The sequence below is a fragment of the Leptodactylus fuscus genome, chromosome 5, assembly GCF_031893055.1.
Source record: "Leptodactylus fuscus isolate aLepFus1 chromosome 5, aLepFus1.hap2, whole genome shotgun sequence".
Lineage (NCBI taxonomy): Eukaryota > Metazoa > Chordata > Amphibia > Anura > Leptodactylidae > Leptodactylus > Leptodactylus fuscus.
Genome location: NC_134269.1, coordinates 149,062,435 through 149,078,451, shown reverse-complemented (window position 1 = coordinate 149,078,451; position 16,017 = coordinate 149,062,435). Strand labels below are relative to the sequence as shown.

Below are 16,017 nucleotides of genomic sequence, written 5' to 3'. Positions count from 1 at the left end.
TGTTCTCCCCGTGCTTGCATGGATTCCAAAGACATACTGATAGAGAAAAAAATGTACATTGTGAGATCTATGTGGGTCTCACAATCTACATTTAAAAAAAAAAAGTAGTAAGAGGGGGCATAGAAACAGTAAAATGGCACAAAAAAGGACCCGTGCTAAAGATGCAAAACGTCTACGCCAGTTTTCGGACACCGATAGAACAGTAAATTTTCCCCTATAACAAAACTACTGAAGTGACCCAGATAACAGTTTGCTTTGTTTAATCTACTCTGCGCTTTTCAATGATTTTTTTTTTTTCCTTTCCATTGTTAGAGCTTCACCGCGGTCAGAATTTTAAGGAGCTCTCAGACATAGATTCTTCTAATGTGATCCTGGAGAATAATATTAGAGTGATAAACACCATAAAACATTACCAGGTAATCTCACACAGAAGTTTCAATTCTAAATTTACTGTATTCAACAAATAAATTTTAGATGGTAAAAATTGAAGGTACAGATATAAAATATTAACAGACATAGATTATATTAACTGTGTGTTTGTTCACAATACTGTATTCAAGAATAGAAGAGTTAGGCCACATCCATATGACAGTAAAAACTAGTCATGTGACGTCTTTTTATAACGGAGGTCACATGGCATAATTAATTTCACTGTCATTGAATGGGGGCTATTTGTATTAGGTCATGTGCTATATTTGGTTGGTTTAATGAATTCTTCCATTCACTAAAAGGTATGGGGAATCTGTGACAACTGATATCCTCGGGTGCTATACGTCTGTCAAAAATAGATACATATCTAGCCTTAGGCAGGTTCATTCGGGCAGTTTTATCCACTGATTATTTTTTGTATCCAATAGGGTTGAGCGATTGTGTTCGGAAAAAATCGGATTCCGATCAGCGATCGAGAAAATTTCACGATCGCGATCGGAATTCCGAACACGATCTTTTTAGAGATCAGTAGTATTTCCCACAATGCCTTCACACTGAGTATATAGTGTATACTCAGTGTGAAGGCTCCCCTGCAGTTCCATAAGAATGAATGGAAGCAGCCGGCACACAGCCTTAACCCCCTGCGTGCCGGCTGCCTCCATTCATTGGAATGGAAGGCTAAACTAACATCTGTAGCAGCTACTTACCTCTAGAGATGGCTGCTCCGGTGCCCTCCTTCTTCTTGCCTCTCTGCCCCGCCTCCCAGGTTAGTGTTTAAAGCGCTAGGTAGGCAGGGCTTGTGACTCAGGAGAGTGTGGGCGGGTACAGGGTGGGGAGACGTGACGTCTCCCCGCCCAGTACCCTCTCACACTCTCCTAACCCGCCCACACGCTCCTAACCTGGCAGGGAGCAGCATGGCGCGGCAGCGAAGCAAAGAAGAAGGAAGGACCGGGCACCGGACCAGTCATCTCTGGAGGTAAATGGACACCAGGGGGGACTAAGTAGCCAGAGGATTAAAAAAAATCCTCTGGCTACTTAGTGATTCACTACACAGTGTGGATTCTAACAATTGTTAGATTCTATGCTGTATAGTGAATAGGATTGCTTTTAAAATCCGATCTCCGATTAATTAAAAAATCCCATTGACTTGCATTGGGATCGGAATTGGGATCGAGATCGGGTTCGAATGAAAAATGATCAGAAATCGGATTTTAAAATCGATCCTGAAAAGTCAAGATCGGCTCAACCCTAGTATCCAATAAATTGCCCTTAGTGAACTTGGTGCTGGAATAATCTCATAAGGACTGAAGAAGGAAGTTTACATATTTCTTAGCTAATAGAATTTTAAATTTAAGATTAAATTCATGAGCGCTAAACTGGCTGACAGGAAGTAGTTTCTTGGGGACAAAAGGACACAAATACCTAAACCTATAAGGGCACTTTTAGGTTTAATTAAAGCTATGGTTGCCTTCCCAGTTTTCACCCTTTAAACCCCGTAAAGGGATCTGGTCTTCAGTGCAGGGAGACTACCAGGTTGCTATCTCCTGGAGTTGTCTGGGTAAAGATGGCAGCTGATCAAAGGGCAGAGGGACTCTGGTGTAAATCACCAGAGATATAGGCATAAGTGTGGTCTGTAGTCCAATGTTGTAAAACAAGACAAAAGATTGGGGCAGACGGCTCAGGTTTGGAGGGCAGGGACAGGCAGAGGTCATACACAGAAATCAGGCAGATCAGGGCAAACATAAAGGAACAGTCAGAGATAACAAAAGAACAGAGGGAATACAGAAACCCTCACAGAAAAGTAGCAGGAGATGGAATTTATACTGTGAGGGCAACTGGAGGGGGATTTTATCCTGTGGGGGCAGCTGGAGGGGGATGGTACACTGTGGGGACAGCTAAAATGGGGCATTAAACTGTGGGGGCAGTTGGAGGGATATATTAACCTGTGGGAGAGTCTGGGGGCGAACATGAAACTGTGGGAGCAACTGGATGGGCACATTATCCTGTGAGGGCATAATACTGTGTGGGGGCCCAAATAGAAAAGGGAGGGTCAAAATGGAAGTAGGTGGAAGAATTTTGCTGCGGTTTTTCTATATTGCCATGTTTGGATTTGTAATTGTTCTTGGTCCTGACAATGTTTTCTAGATTGATAATGGTGCCACAATCAAACTCATTGTGAAAAAAAATGGAGACTTAACAGGTAACATAATCTTTCAGACTGCAGTTAAAGGCATCTACTGTGTAAACTGTCCTTTCACATGCCTGCATGTAGGTGAATATCTACTATTATATGAGCCTCAATTCCAATTGGAAGGGGTTCTAATGGTTCTAGAACATAATTGCAAAGATTCCCATCCGTTAAACCTCCAAGTGCTTTAGTAAGATTGGTCTCTGATGTTAAAAGGATATTCCATTAATTTTAAGTTATCCCCATTCAGTAGATCAGAGATAACTGTCTGATCAGTGGGGGGGCTAACCACCATCTTTCTGAATGGAATAGCAGACTCAGCATTTCTGCTGCTGCTCATTTCATTCTGTATGGGACTTTCTAGAAGTATGGAAACATAAGAGACCCTACTCAATAGGTACAGGATATCTTTAAATTATCTTAATCCCCTTGACTTACTGTAAAAGTCATCCCACTTGATCCCGTGTTCAATGGTGCCATACTTCTAACCACTGTATTCAATGCCTGACATGGTGCACAAACATCTCATGTTATTACATCCTCAAAATCTACAAGAAGGGAGCATATCTGTACCATGTGAGCCTGACAGCAGCATTTCTGGACTAATACAAAGGACAGTTGACCCTTTCATTACCAATAATCAAATTTTGTTTCTTGTGCAATACAGAAGTTTCATCTATATGCAGAATGTGTTAAACATATTTTTTCTTTTTTACTGACTGTCCTGTTAGATTAAAATCTTTTATCAAAGGATTTTTGGGCAAGAGATTAATTTTTTTTTTCATAAAACACATAGGAACTGCTGTTCTAACAGCAAAAATCTGATCCTACCTGTGCCGATCTGAAAAAATTCTGTTATTTAAGAGTCTTTCAGCTCTACTGAAAATCCCGTTATTAATACAGGAACTGTTATTAATAAGGCAAACAGAGGAACTATTATTTACAAGACGGGGGCTATTATTAAAAAGGGGGTGGATTCATAATGGGGATACTCTTATTTATAAGAAGGGATTGTTATTTATAGGGGGACTATTACTGATAAGAGGGCTATTATTTTTAATAGGAGGCTATTATTTATAAGGGGAACTATTACTGATAAACGGGGACTATTATTTCTAAGCAGGGAATATTATTTACTGTATGAGAGCATTATAATAACTAATAAAACAGTTGTTTCTATTGTGTGCAGGCAAAAAGGGCTTGTTATTACTGTATTGGGGACAGAAAGGGGGTAATATGAAATCACTTTTTAATTGATCTGATTTTTATTAGGATAGAAGTTGGGGCACTATTACTCCACATTCACATTACCAAATTTCACCTGTGAAACTCGGTCCATGTGTTGGCCGGATTTACTAGCCTGAACATTAAGCCGGGAGCAGGACTCCTAGCATTATGATTCTTTATGATGCTAGGAGTCCCTGACATAGTGTACTATAGTGAATATAGTACAGAAGTAGATAACTATAATGTGAGGAGTTCTGGGAGAAACTCAGTTGTGTGAATGGCTTACTTTTACTTTGTTGTGTTCTATCATTGTCTTTGTGTCACTAAGTAGCGGTAATGGAGATGGTGACATTGTGTGGAGGTACTTTACTATCTGAGTGTTGTATATTGTGTAGTATTAATACTAGTGGTATTTAAAATAAATGTTTTGTTCAGTAGTTGTCTGTATAGTGGCAATAATTTTTCCCGGTATAGCCATATTATATCAAAACTCTAACTTTTTTTTTTTTTTTTTTTTGTTCCCCTGGGCTTTTAAGACCCTACCCTGGAAATGCAGCACTGCCTTCACAATTGACTCAATATAATGGTGCTATACATAGCAGTAGCATTTGGGGTCCCACTTTAAATTTTGCCCAGGGCCACACTTTATCTAAAACCAGCCCAATCTAAGAAGATGGCATATTTATAGGCTTCATTTCATTTACCAGGATGAAATAGCTGAACAAATCTAATAGAAGGATGGGTTACAATTTCCCTTACCTTGCAGTACACACAGTGGGATTAAGAGGCCTGAAATACAGTCCTATGAAAAAGTTTGGGCACCCCTATTAATTGTAATAATTTTTAGTTCTAAATATTTTGGTGTTTGCAGCAGCCATTTCAGTTTGATATATCTAATAACTGATGGACACAGTAATATTTCAGGATTGAAATGAGGTTTATTGTACTAACAGAAAATGTGCAATATGCATCAAACCAAAATTTGACCAGTGCAAAAGTATGGGCACCTCAACAGAAAAGTGACATTAATATTTAGTAGATCCTCCTTTTGCAAAGATAACAGCCTCTAGTCGCTTCCTGTAGCTTTTCATCAGTTCCTGGATCCTGGATGAAGGTATTTTGGACCATTCCTCTTTACAAAACAATTCAAGTTCAGTTGAGTTTGATGGTCACCGAGCATGGACACCCCGCTCTCAAATGATCTGAAAACAAAGATTGTTCAACATAGTTGTTCAGGGGAAGGATACAAAAAGTTGTCTCAGAGATTTAACCTGTCAGTTTCCACTGTGAGGAACATAGTGAGGAAATGGAAGACCACAGGGACAGTTCTTGTTAAGCCCAGAAGTGGTAGGCCAAGAAAAATATCAGAAAGGCAGAGAAGAAGACTGGTGAGAACAGTCAAGGACAATCCACAGACCACCTCCAAAGAGCTGCAGCATCATCTTGCTGCAGATGGTGTCACTGTGCATCGGTCAACAATACAGCGCACTTTGCACAAGGAGAAGCTGTATGGGAGAGTGATGAGAAAGAAGCCGTTTCTGCAAGCACGCCACAAACAAAGTCGCCTGAGGTATGCAAAAGCACATTTGGATAAGCCAGCTTCATTGTGGAAGAAGGTCCTGTGGACTGATGAAACAAAGATTGAGTTGTTTGGTCATACAAAAATGTGTTATGCATGGTGTCCAAAAAAAAGCATTCCAAGAAAAACACTTGCTACCCACTGTAAAATTTGGTGGAGGTTCCATCATGCTTTGGGGCTGTGTGGCCAATGCCGGCACCGGGAATCTTGTTAAAGTTGAGGGTCGCATGGATTCCACTCAGTATCAGCAGATTCTTGAGAATAATGTTCAAGAATCAGTGACGAAGTTGAAGTTACGCCGGGGATGGATATTTCAGCAAGGCAATGATCCAAAACACCGCTCCAAATCGACTCAGGCATTCATGCAGAGGAACAATTACAATGTTCTGGAATGCCCATCTCAGTCCCCAGACCTGAATATCATTGAACATCTGTGGGATGATTTGAAGCGGGCTGTCCATGCTCGGCGACCATCAAACTTAACTGAACTTGAATTGTTTGTCCAAAATACCTTCATCCAGGATCCAGGAACTGATTTAAAGCTACAGGAAGCGACTAGAGGCTGTTATCTTTGCAAAAGGAGGATCTACTAAATATTAATGTCACTTTTCTGTTGAGGTGCCCATACTTTTGCACCAGTCAAATTTTGGTTTAATGCATATTGCACATTTTCTGTTAGTACAATAAACCTCATTTCAATCCTGAAATATTACTGTGTCCATCAGTTATTAGATATATCAAACTGAAATGGCTGTTGCAAACACCAAAATATTTAGAACTAAAAATGATTAAGATTAATAGGGGTGCCCAAACTTTTTCATAGGACTGTACCTGTCTGGGATGTTTTCAATGTAAACCTAGAATGAAACAGATTTTTAAATTTTGAAAAGCTTAAACCAAAAGTTATGAAAAGCAAAATAAAGGAATATTTAAGATGCTGGACTACCTCTAGTTCACTATTTAAAGCAGAGCAAATGTGTCATATTTTCTATCCTTTCTACTGAAGTAAATGGTCAGATACCCTCAGATGAATATGATGTCCTCAACATAGGCAATCCTTACCAATGGACATGTGATGTTACCTTGCCATACCTCCCCTACTAAATTATGCACCGACTGGGCATCACAAGTGGGAGGTGCATTGGCCACATGCAGTTGCAGCAATATCTGCCCATACCAATCAACTTCTATGTCTTAAGTCTTGATCAGATCTTTTCTTACTAATCAGCATAAGGCTGGGTTCCCATGATTTCATTCTGTCAAAAAACCTGTCATGTGTAGAGAAGGTGAAGGGGACATAGTGCATAGTTCTGTATAATGAGGGAGTCATTTGCTATTTCATGTTGATAGTGGTTAGAGCAGCATGAAACACTCTATGGTAGGATTTGGTAGCCCTCTTGTGACACTAAAGCAAAAGAAGCAGGTGTTCATCTCCAACTGAGTAAAAGAGGAAGAAAAGAAAACAAGAATCTTCAGTGTATCCTGTGTTGTCATAAATGCCTTGTAGTTTTCGAGTCCCTTTTGCAACCATTGGTTCCTCCAGCATGTATAGCCTGAGGTTTCTAAATGTACAGAACAGTGTTTCCCAACCTTTTCAGACTCAGGGCACCAATGTAAAGTAAAAAAAAAAAAAGTTACCACTAAAAGCAATTCCAAAACACTTTTATATAGATCAATATCATATCAAAATATCAATATAGCCGATGACTGAAGGGGCTGCAGCACAGCAGCCTCTTCTTTGTGACTCTGACATCACATTCATCAGATAGGCTATTAATATAAAAGTCTAAGAAAATCCCTTTAACCACTAAATGCAAACTTGCATGACAGTAAGCAGACATTATAAAGAATGTACAAACAGGATATGATCCAAGGACAGAAGCCGCAAACAGAACTATGAGCAGGCTATGGTGGCATGCTGAGTGTCTGCAGTTATGTAAAGTGCAATATATTACAAGTCTAGATTGCTCAATAGAGTCACTTCCCATTTAATTTCCTGAAATAAGCAATATGTAGAAATCTATGTGGAACACTCCAATTTATGAAGTTAACTTGATTATCAATATTTTAATACAGTTTTAAGGCATGGCATCACATAGAATCATATAGTAAGATGAAAATGTACAACTTGTGAGCCTTATTCATTTGAGCTCACGCCTGCTTCACATCTGCATTCGGAATTCTGAACAGAGTACTGAATGCAGATGTGAACCAGGCCTCAGTTTTTGCCAGTATGACTATCCTCAACATATTCCCCTAAATTGTGTATTCTTTGTATTTTTGCTCAGATATGGAATATTCCAAGAATGACTATTGCCATTTGGTAAGTGGATTCAGTTATAACTAGTATATAAGGTTTATGTTATGCCAGAATAAGATTTGTAGAGTGACAAATTTCAAAGCAGTTGTGTAGGACTTACAATTTATGAATATTTTATTCTTTGGTGGGTAAGGCTTACCATTTCTTAAGGAATTCCATCTATGTTATTAATATATTTAAGATGTTCCTAAAATCTGAAAGCAAAAAATGTAGAGAGTGTTGAAATAGTTCAGAATATAAAATTGAGCAAAGTTTATTTTCTTTATATGAGATTTGATTTATTGAATCCTGTGCATGTTTGATAAGTCAGATGCTATACAGAATTATAAAAGAAGTTAAGGAACCTGGAAAAAAAACACAAGACTTGCTGGTTATGGTCTGTACAGCATGACTGTAACATTTCATACATTCTAAAGGATTTCAGCAATAACTTTATGTGTGTGTTTAGCCATGTAGAAGTGAGCATGAAAGCAAAATGTCAATAATAAGGATTGTTTTCTTCCAGGAAATTCCTGAATCTGAGGAAAATGAACAGCAAAATCTAGAGAGTAAAGGCAAACACAAGTTTAAAGTAAAGGAGTTATACCTGACCAAGCTGCTTTCTACAAAGGTATGGGGAAGGAAGGGGGGCTTATTTACTAAAGCTACACTCACGTATATGTGCAATAAACAGGATACAAACATATGTGGGGTATAAGCTGGACTTTGTGAAATAGAGGGTTTATAGGGACAATCGCACAGGCTCCTAGGACTCTGACCTATCCCAGGAATCGGGGCCTACAGAGCTTGGTAAAATAAATAGGGACCGCGCTGACATCATGATACTAATATTTAGAGTTATTGTAGAGTATACAAGTAAAAATACTTGATGAACTTCTAAATAAGAATGAATATCTACTGGCATTTGGGTAAACCAAAATTACATGGCACAACACTTATTCTGATTCTACTTACGGCATAACCGTGTGTCTACAAGAAAAGCCTGTACACTGAGCAAGTATATTCGGGCATTCACAATGGGGCTTGTCATAAATTAGGCAAATCTTCCATTGTCTGTGAGCCTAAACATAAATTTATACCCGCTCCTTAATGTCCTAGATTTCTGGTGTCACTTGCACCAGAAACTGGCATAAATAATACAAAATTTCACGGGGCTATTAGTTCTGTCCCATCGTGCCACGTATGAGGATACAAAAGTTAAAAAGTCACAGATTTTGCATAAACATTCTAACTTGCACAAAAAGCTGTGGCTTTTTTATTGCTTGCTTTCTAGCTCACAAAACATAAAATATCAGTCCCAATGTTCTCAGTGTTATAGACTGGATACTTTAGTTTCTGTTTTTGTAACTGTTATTGTAGCCACTACATACTTATCCTGCCCTCCCTATTAATGAGAACCTAAGCATCAGTATGTGTCTGTCCTTGTATAGTGGCAGGAAGCAGCTGCCGCAGCAGAGGGGTGAGGCTGCCCATTCAGCAGCCACAGAGCTGCTCTACTGCCATCTAGTGACTAGATTATATAACAGAGCTACTAACAGGCTCTTTGGACTGCTGAACAGGATTACTATGTTAAGGTACAATAGCTGCTTCCTGTATTGGGGAAGGGGTGGTTAGGCATTAAAATGTAAAGTATATAACAGATTTATAACACTACATGTTTGTATAAAGGTGAACAATCCTATTAATATATACCGACTAGATCATATGATATTCTTCTTTTTGACAGTTATTATCCTTTTATCTATCCTAATGTTAGATCAGGGTAATATTTATTTATATAGCGGAGTATATATTGTACCCAGAGAGAGCCTTTTCTTTTACTTTGAATTGCAGCTCTATTTTCATGGAAATCGATGTTTTATTCTTATGCAAATCAGCTGAAAAGGACCTTAGGGGCATTTCTTCCCCTGCTGGGGTTCACACTCTGCTCTAGCCCCCAATGCTGTCTAACTTTGCCCCCCATTACAAGAGTGACATCTGCCTCTTTGTCCGCAGTTTGCAGAGATTGTCTAAGTCCCAGCAGGAGAATAAACGCGCCTAAACCCATTTTCAGCTAATTTTCATAAGAACTAAATGCTGATTTTCATGAAAATAGGGCTGCAATGTAGAATAACAAACTCATCTTTGGAAAGTGCAGAAGCCGCCCTACAAGCTACTGTCATTAGTTTGATACTGATCTTCCTGCTGACAGACTCCCTTTAAGAAGCTGATTAACATTCTACTTTTGATGTCTGAGAGTTACTATAACTAGGGAATATGGGAAGAATATGCAAATCTGTCTCCCAAGATGTAAACAGGGAGACACACATATAACTAGAGAGTCCAGGAAAGCATACCTTTATAGTTAACTTATCTTGATGCAAATCACTGTCAAAAACACTGACATGTGAATAAGGCCTAAGGCTGGTCATACAGATTAGCCAGAACCAGGAGTGGAGCGTTCATAGAGGTAAGGTATGATAGAGAGATATGAAACATGACATGTTCTGCGTTCTCAATTTACTCCTTACAAACACTGTCAAACCCCAGAATTGGCCAAAATACTGACATGTTAATAGTTAATAATTTGGCATAGAGGTGTATGTCCATGTCCTTTTGTGAGCACTGGAGCAGATCAGATAATATGCAAATTTGTATACACACTGAGGGTTAGCGTGTGTTTACACAGAGGGATAACAGCCCTGGCTGAGATAAGGTTGCTGCTAAGTGCGGCCGCAAAATTACGCGCGAAAAATTATGCACGTTATACGCCAGTAACAATGCATTGAAATGAATGGGATCTGTTTTGAGCGCTCACATTCTGACACATGTATACGTGCCAGAATGCGCGCCCGTTAACTCTGTGTGAACTCGCCCTTATAGTCAATGGGCTCCGGGCAGTGAAATATTTCACTGAAAACTTGTAACATTATGAATTTGTTGTACCTGTTGTGCCACCTCTTAATATTCTATACAAATAAGAATTCAAGCATTCAACTGGTGGTTTAACTATATTGGTAAAATCCGTATTTCTGTTTCATCTCTCGCAGGTTGCTGTACATTCCGCTGTAGAAAAGTTGTTTCGAAGCATTTGGACAGTCCCAAACAACAAGCCTCCAATAGCCATAAAATACTTCTTTGATTTTTTGGATGCCCAAGCAGAAATAAAAAAAATTACAGATCCAGATGTCGTTCACATTTGGAAGACAAATAGGTATTTATTCATTGATATGTTACTGAACTCTAAAATAATATATTGCTAAGCCTAGATCATCATTTATTTGGTGTGTTCCATCGAAATTCACAGGAAACAAATGCAACAAACCTGTATTAGGCATATAATGGATTTACAAACCTGAGGTATGCCATGGAAGATATTTAGACTGGTTTTGAAAGGTTTTTGGGTTTTTTTTTGTTCTTTTTTAAACTCCATTCACTTGTATTGTACAGTACTTTATATTAGAGATATACAACAAATATATAGACAAATAGACAGATCTTGTAGGAACTTCCTAAGGATTACACAGTGTAGTCATAATGCAGCCAATATGTAGTCATGGTGCAACCAAAAACTGCCATTAACAATCACTATTTATTGTGTTATTAGCAGCTTGGTTTGGCAGGTACACAATTGGTTTGTAATGACTGCATCTATTCTTTTGTATCTTAGCCTTCCTCTGCGGTTTTGGATTAATATATTGAAAAATCCCCAATTTGTCTTGGACATAAACAAGACTGTTTTTCTGGATATTTGCTTGTCAGTAATTGCTCAGGCTTTCATGGATGGATTTTCTCTTGCAGAGCATCAACTAGGAAAGGTAAGTTATACAAATGTCTATTTGTCCAATAATCTTGCTGCATAATATACTGTATATGGGATTCTACTGCCAGGACAGTATTGTACTGCTCAAACCAAGGTTTTCCTCATAAATATCAATATCCCATGAAAATATAATCAATAACCTACAAGTAGGGTTAAGCGATCGGGATCGGAAATGTTCGGATTCCGATCAGCGATCGAGTAAATTTCGCAATCGGAATTCCGATCCCGATCTTTTCGGGCGGGATCGAAATCGGAGGTTATTTCCCACAATGCTTAGCTACTGGCCAATCATTGTGGGAAAAGCTTAGCACCCATAGGAATGAATGGAAGCAGCCGGCCGCTTAACCCCCTGCGTGCCGGCTGCGTCCATTCATTCCTATGGATTTACCGCAGCCTGCCACTCTTCTGCTTCTTCCCTGTTTTACCGTATGCTCAGCTGAATATACGGTAAAACAGGGATGAAGCAGAAGAGTGGCAGGCTGCGGTAAATCACGGTGTGCTGCGCTGCTGTGAGGATGACGAGGCAAGTTCGTGAGTAGATAGATACTACTGTACATTGACTTGTCTATCTACTCGCAAACTTCACTCAACTTACCTGCACAGAAGTGTTGCCGCTGCCCTCTTATGGTCCGGTCCTCTCTCCTTCACATGCCTTCAGAGCGTCCTGCTCCCCCCCCCTTCCTCCCTAGACTAGTATTATAGAGATGCTGGGAGAAGGCGTGGCTTGTGGCTTAGGAGAATGTGGGCGGGTACTGGGAGGGGAGACATGAGTGATATACTCACGTCTCCTCACCCACACTCTCCTGAGCCACAACAAGCCCCACCTACTCCCATCATCTCTAACACTAGCCTAAGGACGTGGCGGCGCTCTGAAGGCCTGTGAAGGAGAGACCAAGACCGGACCGGACCAAGAAGAAATGGGAGCGGCAGCAGATCTGTGCAGGTAAGCAGACACCAGAGGGGATTTTTTTTTAATCACTACACAGCGTGGAGTCCAAAAATTGAAACAATTTTTGGACTACATGCTGTGTAGTGAATAGGATCATTTTTAAAATCCGGACTTCGATTGTTTAAAAAAAATCCCATTGACTTGCATTGGGATCGGGTTCGAATGGAAAATGATCAGAAATCGGATTTTAAAAACGATCCTGAAATTTCAAGATCGGCTCAACCCTACCTACAAGTCCATGAAAAAGGACAAAACTGGGAGCTCACAAATAAAAAATATACACATTCGACAATAGACAAAATGTCCAGTTTCACATGCTGAAAAGTACACAAAAATGGCTTGTGTAACTCCTTCCTTACCGGTTCACCTGAAGTGCTAAATATATAATTTACCTAATTAACTAGGAAATATGGCTTTCATTTCAATTTGCTAGCTTTATTTCTTATATACTTTTAATTCGTCTTTCACAGTCAGCTCCAACTAACAAACTCCTTTATGCAAAAGACATCCCTTTGTTCAAAGAAGAAGTTAAGGCTTACTATAAAGAAATTCAAGATGCTCCTCCTTTGTCCTCCACAGAATTGGCTGAGTTTTTGGCTTCAGAATCAAAGGTAATAACTAAAACACTATGATTCTTAAAGGGGTCAATCTGCGGAATAATAAAGCTTATCGGTGTATTCCCTACACTCTCGTTCCCCTGCCTCCACTACTGGCACTCTAACTCTCAATCACATGACCAACTCCACTCTGCTCAATGGGATGTACACAACGTGCAGAGACGGGGTCGCTAACATCAGTGAAAGGCAGAATGGCTGCAGGGGAGGCTGAGGAACAAGATGGTAATCTTTATTATTCTTGGGATAACTCCTTTAAAGCTTACCTCCATAAATAATAAATTTTGTAATAGATCTTATTAAACAATAATGGTTCCTTCTCCACTAAGCAGGCTGTTTTCCTCCTCTTTTCTTTCACTCAGACTCATATCTATAATAGCACCTGTATCTCTTTCCATCCTCATACACAGAAATCTATGTAGAGGGGAGGAGGAGGAGGCTGCTACCAGCTAAGTGATTTATTACCTCTTTCTGTACAGTGGTAGCACAGTATCTTCCTAGATATAGTAAAGTCAAAAAAGCTATTTTAGATTTCTAAGTGTAGCAGAGTTTATAAGCAGCAGTATGTGTGTATGTGTGTCTATTAAAGCAGCTTCTTATTCCCCTTTTCTTCTCCATAGACTTCTATGTTAGATATAAATCAGCCTGATAAATGGAGAACAAAACATTTTTCATTAATAAAATATATTACAAAGTTTCTTATATGTATCTAATTAGGATATATGTAAATGATTATTTATTTATTAGTATTTATTTAATATGACAGCAAAAAGGATTTTTATTGGTTAACCTGTACAACTGAATGTTGGGCTGCGTTTAACCTGTATAGGATGAGATATGGTTGAGTATGGAGGCATACAGGGTCTTCATTTGTGTAGTGTAATTCACTATGTAAGTGCTTAACCTGAGGAGTTGTTCACATACTGGCTCAGAAATGCAATGATTGGCCAATCATTCCTCCTTATCGCAGGTAACAATTGCCATGCTATAACTAAGAGCTAGTTATAAACCTAAAAAGCATAAGAGAGTCCTGCTGGTGTCACATCTTAACTGAATTTTATATGATTTATTAAAGTTGACGTCCCTTTTACCCAAGGCTGGAGATTTTTGTTTGTTCACAAGTTTGCCACAGATGTTGCAGGTGGGCTTATAGACCCTGCAACACTAGTTTGCTGAAGCTGGTATTCCAGCTGGTTCCATATATTTTTGATTGGTGACAAATCTGGCAGCCAGGCAGATCAAGGAAGATTTCCAATCTGGAGAAGCATTCCTAGGAAACCCTCGCTTTGTGTGGTTGAGCACTAACCTGCCAGACATTCCAGTTAGGAGCCCTGCCATGAGTGGCAATACTTGTGGCCACATATGGGTGGTTAGTTTCCCCCATATCACTGGTAGGGGCGACTGTCTGCCACATGCAATGGTTCCCCAGATCATCATACCAGTATTTTGGGTACTGTGTTGCTCCACAGCAAAGGCAGGATTAAAGGGCTCATCACAAGACTTCCATAATTGAATCCATCCCAAGCAGAATCTGGATTTGCCACTAAAGACAATATGGTTTCGGTTCATCACAGTCCAGGTTTCTTGCTCACACCACTAAAAATGATGGCACTGGTGGCTGACTCTCAATGGCAGGACTTGAAATGGATATTGTGACACCCAATTTCTGCTACGCACCTGGACGGAGACAAAGGTGTGTAATGAAGGTGCCACCCATGTCTGGATGGTGGATAAGGAAATTGTGCTATACATAACATAGAGCACAATGTCAATAATATTTATTAAAAAACTTCTTGCTGCAGATGAACGTAACAGATATTCAATAGCAGAAATTCTAGGAAATAGGAATTCTTTTGGTTTGTTCAGCTCTTTTACATGGGGAATAAGTCACTGATACTGAACTGATGTCTTCATCTACTTTACAGAAACACGGCCATGAGTTTAAAGAAGATGTGGCTCTGAAGGAACTTCTCAAGTACATTGACAAATATTTTACTGTGGTACGTGAACAGCTATAATATACTTTATATTCAGAACATAAATATGAAATATAAATAATGTGAAAAGCATGTATTGTAAAAAGTAACAAATGTTTAGAAATTTCACATATATTAGAACATCTAGTGCAATATGCAGTACAAATATTCTGGAAAAAAAAAAAGTCACAAATCAAAAAGGAGTCTGTCAAAAGGAACCTCAGCATATCAATCCAGCCCCACAGATACATAGATTAGAGTTACAATTGGCTTACATCTGTGTTTGGAAATCACTTGACGACCATTTTTTTTTAAATTAATAAATAAAGAAATGTCTCACAATGTACAATACGTTGGAAACTTCTGCATTGAGTCATCTTCTAAAGTCCCATGATATTAAAGGGATATGCTTAGCGGTATACTACTATTACAGCTGAAGGGTAAATGTTACAATACGGAAAGAATGACTGAACTGGCTCTGACTTATTTTTAACAGACAGAAATATTTATTTGCTACTATACAGAAAAGAAAAGTCTTACTAGTAACACAATAATAACAGATTGTGATAAAGTTTTACATCTATTTCAGATTACAGACACCCTGGAGAAGGAGACGGGGTTTGATTCTGAGCTCAGGCAGTTGCAGCAACTCAAAAAAATACTTGAAGACAAAAATAAATGTGCGTGGGAATTGTGACACAGAAAATACACACAGCATTCATTCGCAATCTACGCACCGAGTTCAAGCTAGCTCTTGGGTTTTACTCATAACAGAACTCGACCAGATCCATTGTACAACAGATACCACGGGTGCCTGACAAGTCCTACTGACTTATACTGGGGGTCATCCTGGAAGAATAGCATTGTATGACCTAATTTATGCTAATTCTGCCAAGAGCTTCCCAATGATGCCAATGTGAACAGTTTCAGGCT

General features: G+C 39.2%; 1 protein-coding gene across 1 annotated transcript in view; it reads left to right on the top strand.

The window, feature by feature from the left end:
• PLXNC1 (plexin C1) overlaps positions 1-15,814 on the top strand; it is an 86,859-nt gene extending 71,045 nt beyond the window's left edge. Inside the window, exons 23-31 of the mRNA XM_075274500.1 lie at positions 313-416; positions 2,575-2,629; positions 7,712-7,746; positions 8,249-8,353; positions 10,773-10,936; positions 11,393-11,540; positions 12,965-13,105; positions 15,034-15,108; positions 15,674-15,814. Of these exons, the coding sequence (XP_075130601.1) occupies positions 313-416; positions 2,575-2,629; positions 7,712-7,746; positions 8,249-8,353; positions 10,773-10,936; positions 11,393-11,540; positions 12,965-13,105; positions 15,034-15,108; positions 15,674-15,781 (935 nt within the window). The 3' untranslated portion in view covers positions 15,782-15,814. The remainder of the gene's footprint in view (positions 1-312; positions 417-2,574; positions 2,630-7,711; positions 7,747-8,248; positions 8,354-10,772; positions 10,937-11,392; positions 11,541-12,964; positions 13,106-15,033; positions 15,109-15,673) is intronic.
• The last annotated feature ends 203 nt before the right edge of the window (positions 15,815-16,017 follow it).